The 6,159-nt window shown below is 39.9% G+C and overlaps 1 protein-coding gene across 1 annotated transcript; it reads right to left on the minus strand.

The window, feature by feature from the left end:
- Positions 1 to 410: 410 nt before the first annotated feature.
- Positions 411 to 1,525, minus strand: LOC120083939 (uncharacterized). Its single transcript, XM_090316710.1, has 2 exons — positions 1,311 to 1,525; positions 411 to 1,269 (listed from the first exon to the last, which is right to left on the minus strand). Exons 1-2 carry the CDS (start codon positions 1,523 to 1,525, stop codon positions 411 to 413), a joined length of 1,074 nt encoding a protein of 357 aa, XP_090172836.1.
- Between the last annotated feature and the right edge of the window lie 4,634 nt (positions 1,526 to 6,159).

A 6,159-nucleotide genomic window follows, 5' to 3' on the forward strand; every position in this document is an offset into this window, starting at 1 on the left:
ATGCATCTTTGGAAAGTTCCAGGTTCATTGCATAGTCCAAAGGACATACGTCTGAACGCAAACGTTCCAAAGGGGCAAGTGAATGTCATCTTTTCCTGATCTTCTGGGTCGATTAGAATTTGGTTATAGCCGGAGTATCCATCTAGAAAACAATAAAATTCTTTTCTAGCCAGTCGGTCAAGCATCTGGGAAATGAACGGAAATGGGAAGTGGTCTTTCTTGGTTGTCGCATTGAGTTTCCTATAGTCCATGCAGATGCGCTGACTCGTGACAGTCCTTGAAGGGATGAGCTCATTGTTACTGTTGACTATCACTCCTGCGTCCAACTACTTTATGATTTCTTTCTTGACTAGTTCCTTCATTATGGGATTTAGCCTTTGTTGAGGCTCAATTGATCCAGTCTTCCACTCTTATAGCCTGATTTTGTGCATGTAGTAAGATGGGTTGATTCCACGGATGTCAGCTAGTGTCCATTCTATTGCCCACATGTGTTCTTGCAACATCTGCAAAAGAGAATATTCGTTAGGCTCGGAAAGATTTACTGAAATAATTATAGGTAAGGTGTTGTTTGATCCAAGGAAAGCATATTTAAGGTGGTTAGGTAAAGGTTTCAGTTCTAGTTCTGGTGGTTCTTCCAATGATGGACAAGTTGGCTTCGTCTGTCGCTCACTCGGACTTGGCGGCTCAAGCTTCTTTATGCTTTCTTCCAACGCAAGGACCTCACAAACTTGGGTCGCTTCTTCTTCAGGCAAATCTATTTTGTTAAGTTGATATTCTTCATTATCTGGGAACTTTAATGTGTTTAACACATTAAATTTCACTTCCTGATTGTCTACGCGCATGGTCAGTTCTCCCTTGTGCACGTCTATTAATACTTTCTCAGTGGCGAGAAATGGTCGTCCAAGAATGATTAGTACATCCTTGTCTGCTTCATAATCAAGGATGATGAAATCCACTGGGAATATGAATTTGTCAACTTTCACCAGAACATCCTCAATCTTTCCTTTAGGGTATGTGATCGTCCTATCAGTGAGTTGAAGCGTTACAGAAGTGGGCTGTGCTTCACCAATCCCCAATTTCTTAAAGATTGAGAGTGGCATAAGGTTGATGCTTGCTCCTAGATCACACAATGCATGTCCTACGTCCAGCCTTCTGATTGAGCAGGGGACTGTGAAGCTTCCCGGGTCCTTCTGTTTTTTGGGTAATCTGTTGCTGACTAATGCATTGTACTGCTGCGTTAGAGTAATTAATTTCGTCTCGCTAATTCTCCTTTTTTTTTTGTCAGAATATCCTTCAAGAATTTGACATACTTCAGCATTTGTTCTAAGGCTTCTACAAGTGGAATATTAATATGCAGTTGCCTCAGAAGTTCAAGAAAATGCTTAAATTGCTGCTCATCATTCTTCTTCATCAAGCGTCTAGGAAATGGTGCGTTCAGCTGCACCGTAGGTTCTCTAGCATTAGACGTGCTTGGCTTCGAATGGCTTGTGGATTCTGGCGTCTGTTCTTGATCTTCTAATGCCATCGGGCATGTGTTGAGCTCTTTTGAAGGATTAATGGTTCTTGGGTTTATGGTTCTTTCTACAAGAGGTTTGCCACTTCGCAATGTCTGCATGACATTGCTTTTTTCTCTTGTTATTTCTTGGGGTTTCAGTATTGTTGGGCAGGACTCTTGGCTATCGATTCTTCAACTCAGTGGCAATCTGCCCCACCTATATCTCCAGATTTCTGATGGATGACGTTTGGCTTTTTAGCAATGCATCGTTCTGGGCAATATATTCCTTTAAGAGGTTTTCAAGCAGAGACACTGAACTCGACGCATGACTTCCTCTATTAAAGGATTTTTGGTGTGGTTGCTACGACGGCTGGAATCCAGGCGACGGTCCTTGCCTTTACTGCTGATTTACCCCTAGTTGGTGTTGCTCTTGTTGATGACCTGCCCAAGAGAAATTTGGATAGTTCCTCCATCTGGGATTATAGGTGTTTCAGAATGGGTTATTTTTAATAAAGCATACCGACTGCAGATTTTGTGGGCAATCAGTGTAGGAATGAAGATCTCCACAGCCCACACAACTGACCATGGGCTGTACGAATGATTCCACCTGATTTACCTTTTGCGAGTGTGATGCGTTCCCAGTGACATATTCTACAAAAGGTTTGTCATGGTAACTACTTGTGCAGAGAGCGTGGCTATTGCGTTAGAATCAATAGAATTCACATTCTGAGATCGTCTCCTCCTATCTACTCTTGCATCGTAACTGTCATCTACCCATTCCATATTATGCTTGGCTATGCGGTCCAGTATTTCCTTAGCTTCATGATAAGATTTTTCCTCGATACCGCCAGCTGTAGCTGCGTCGGCTGCCATTTGAGATGCTCTATTTAATCCACCATAAAAGGTCTCCATTTGGATGGTTAACGGTAATCCATGATTGGGGCAATTAGACTAGTCCTTTAAAGCGATCCCATGCAGCACTTAAGGTTTTGAATTCTTCTTGCTCGAAGTTCATTATCTCTCTCCGCCTCCTTGTGTTTGTGATGGGTGGGAAATATTTCTGCATGAATTTCTCCACCAACTTTTCCCAAGTCGTGATCTCCCCAGGCTTCAAAGAACTTACCCATTGCTTTGCGTCGTCACGCATAGAATATGGGAATAAAGATAGCCTGATAGCTTCTAGAGTGATCCCAGGAATCACAAACGAGTTGCACGTCTCCAGGAAACATTTCATGTGAGCGTGTGAGGGTCTTCTCCCTGAGCACCCCCAAATTGTCCAACTGTTTGAATCATTTGTAACATCATAGATTTCATCTCAAATCTTGTCCCATATGGCGTTGGATATATGATCCCTGGTGAGAAATCATACAACACAGGAGACACATACTCCCGCATGGGACGTGTACTACTATTTGCCATTATGATAGGATTTTGCCCAGTGTAGGCTAGCTGTTGAGCTAAGTTATGATTCGCTTGTTCGTACGTCATATGTTGTTGCCTGGTTTGCTGTCTGAGTAGTTGTTGCCTTAACCTACACCAATGATTCGTCGGAAGGTCCTTTCAACTTCGGGGTCATATACAAGTCTAGGAGTGCTTTCCCTGTTTATAAACGTTTACAAGCTTCGGCTTAGCTCGTAATACTCCCTCAGCTGTAGTTTTCCTACAAAAGATACAAGAAAAATTTCTGGTTAGTTTTGTTGCTGAATCTCCGGCAATGGCGCCAAAAACTTGTTCGTTGAATTCGTGATGCGGGCTTAGGAGTGTATTGTATAAAGTAATTGGAAAAATAATTGCAAATGTGAATGGTACGTTGATGCGTTAGTGATGCGTTGGTGATGCGTTGGTGATGTGCAATGGGACGCATGACACTCGTCTCTAGGCGTTCAAGTTTTCCTAAATCAGATCCAAGTATAAATCTAACTCAAGTTCCTAATAAGTCCAGGGTCGAACTTAGGGATTCAGATTAAAGCTAACGCAGAGCTTGCATTGTAGCTGTTGTAGAAATATCCTAAGTGAATACAGAAATGAATTATTTACACTAAGCTGCTATGTGCGTGCAAGAAGATACAAAAGGGTCAAGTAGAAAACAAGGGGACGTGTGAAAATGGAGTTTAATGTAGGGGATATGTGTCGATCTAAGTTAGATGTATACGAACAAGTATATGATGCGGATGAAATGACTAGCTTATCTCTGTTTATGCATTAGATTTCTATTCGGCACTTCTCAATGCGAATGTCATTGATAACTTGTAGAAATATAAGTTATTTATACTGTTTTATTTAGATATTGCGGCTAAAAGAAAGAAAAGTTGCGTCGATAGTATAGAAATTGGCTAAGAAATGCGAAAATTATAAAATGTCGTCAATACACCCACTAACACCATTGCAATGGTAGAAGAGAATGTTTCAATCTCTGTTTTGCAGGAAATTAGTTACCGCATGCGCTCATGGCTCAATAAAAGGAACAACGCATCTACGTCGCATTGCGCCCATCGATCAAGAATGAAGAGATGATCAACGCAATGACGGCGCATGCGACAATCAATCAAGAGCTTAGTGACCAACGCAATTTCAACCGCATGTGGTAATAAAAAATAACACTGCATGCGGCGATGGATCGAAAGTGTAAAGAGCAACGCAATTGCGGAGGTTTCTGACTTGTGTACAGCTTTCAGTTGTGCATTTCTGACGGGTTGATTGCGTAACAGAAGGAATTTCTCATTCCACCATTTCAGGTACTACCATAACCATATAGTGGGGACCACACATTCAAAGAGTCAAACTTAGCCTATAAATAGCTTATGCAAATTCACTGAAAAATATACATGAATACATAGAGACGTGTATATATTGATTCTGAGAGAGAGATTGGTCTGAAGTGACTGTCCAGAGTAGATCCAAGAAGAACCACGAGACAAGGCCGAGAGGTGAGTCTCCGAGCAAAGAATCCTTCCAATCCCCTTAGTTGAAGCTCTGTGCAAAGGTCACTCCTATCGGGAAAGAAAGCCTGAGAGGGAAGCTTTCCTCTCCACCATTTTCACACACCGGAAAGCATAATCTCTGTTCAGGATCTGTGTCAAGACGTTGACACTCTTTCTGTATTTTTTTCTAATCTCTATTTCATCACTTGTATTCATCTTCCTAATCTTTCATTCACACCATGTATCGAACGCTTAATCTCAGTATTGAATGTTATGATCATTACCATTATCATCTCTCTATCTCTTTCTGTTCATCCCTAATCCATTTTCTCCATGATGTTTTCCTAATTCCCTAGGTAATTAGCAAGAATTAAACGAGTAAGTTAATTTGTGTTAAGGAAATAATTAAGTTTAGCTAAAGCATGCTCGACAACATCTTCACCTGTGAGAGCAGAAGTGAAGATGTTATTCCGCCTATCAAGAAAGGGCTGGAAGAATGTGTTAACTAAAACAAGAAGTATTTCCAGAGATGGAAACAACCTTGCGTTCATCATGTTCATCCCTATTTCACCATAGAGATATGGGAACGCGGCCGATCACCGAGAGGTGTACACCAAGGGAAAGCGGAACCTTAGTTGTATCTTTAACGCAATTGGTAAACTTGCGTTGTTTTACTATTGCTCTTTCCCCTTTTGCTTCATTTATAAAGACTTGCCATCGCATACCACAATTCTTTGTATAACTTCACAGTCAGTCTCGACCTCAGTATCATGTATCATGTATCTTGTATCTTGTATCATATTAGTTTAGGATTTTATTTTATCAACGCAACTTTATTTTATCAACGCAATTTTATTTCATCACAATTTATATTCCTGTATAAACCCAATTCTATATTCATTGTTAAACCGGTCGCATGTATCACAAAAGTAACGCATTAACAAAAACAATCCCTGTGTTCGGCCTCGGATTATTCTAAGAAACTTGCGTTGGAATTATACTTGGTTTCAGTGCAAGGAAACTTGTAACACGCATTACTCTATAGCATACTACAAGCATATCATTAACAACGCATATAATCAGACGTAGTGTGCACAAGAGATAACTCAGCATAATATCCATTTTCATAGTGTACCAAGTTTATGGCGCCGTTGCCGGGGACATGGACTTGTTCATTCATTCACATTCATATTTTTCCACATGCTTAAAGATATAAATTAGCGTAACTGTCATACAATACTCTATCTCTAGGATGTATGCGTTAGTCATAGGATGCAATAAAACACTAGTGCGTCTATCTCTAGATGTACCAAGTGTTTCTAAATTAATGCTGGCTTGCCTACTTTCTCGAATAATTCAAGCTAAAATGTCTTTCATTAACGAACTTATAATCAACTATTGCATGCTTGTAGAAAATCAATCTAATTCACCTTTCCAGGTAGGTTCTCAGGTAGGGGTGTTCCGTTTTCATTAGCTTAAATACCCCAACCTAGCCAGAACTTGCCTTAGATAAAAGGTCCCTTATAGATAGATTTATTACAAATTTAATCTTTTATTCAAATCAATTTAATCCCATTAAACTAATTTAAAAGATTAAACTTAGGTTTCTAATCTCATTAGAGCCATGAACTTAGGTCTATCTCAATCAAATTTTAAAACCCTTTTAAAACATGATTCTACCTAAGTTTGCATGCAACTCTTGGTTATTAATTTTAATTCTAATTTTATTAATTATAACTCTTA

The sequence above is a fragment of the Benincasa hispida genome, chromosome 8 (assembly GCF_027475165.1).
Source record: "Benincasa hispida cultivar pf3 chromosome 8, pf3_genome.v1.1, whole genome shotgun sequence".
NCBI lineage: Eukaryota > Viridiplantae > Streptophyta > Magnoliopsida > Cucurbitales > Cucurbitaceae > Benincasa > Benincasa hispida.

What these genes read in the sequence shown, in the direction of transcription:
- LOC120083939 (XM_090316710.1), bottom strand. Translation starts at nt 1,525, where the DNA reads ATGGCATTAGAAGATCAAGAACAGACGCCAGAATCCACAAGCCATTCG. An exon ending in GCCTTAGAACAAATGCTGAA is followed by an intron (nt 1,270 to 1,310) that starts GTATGTCAAATT and finishes CAAAAAAAAAAG; the next exon opens with GAGAATTAGCGAGACGAAAT.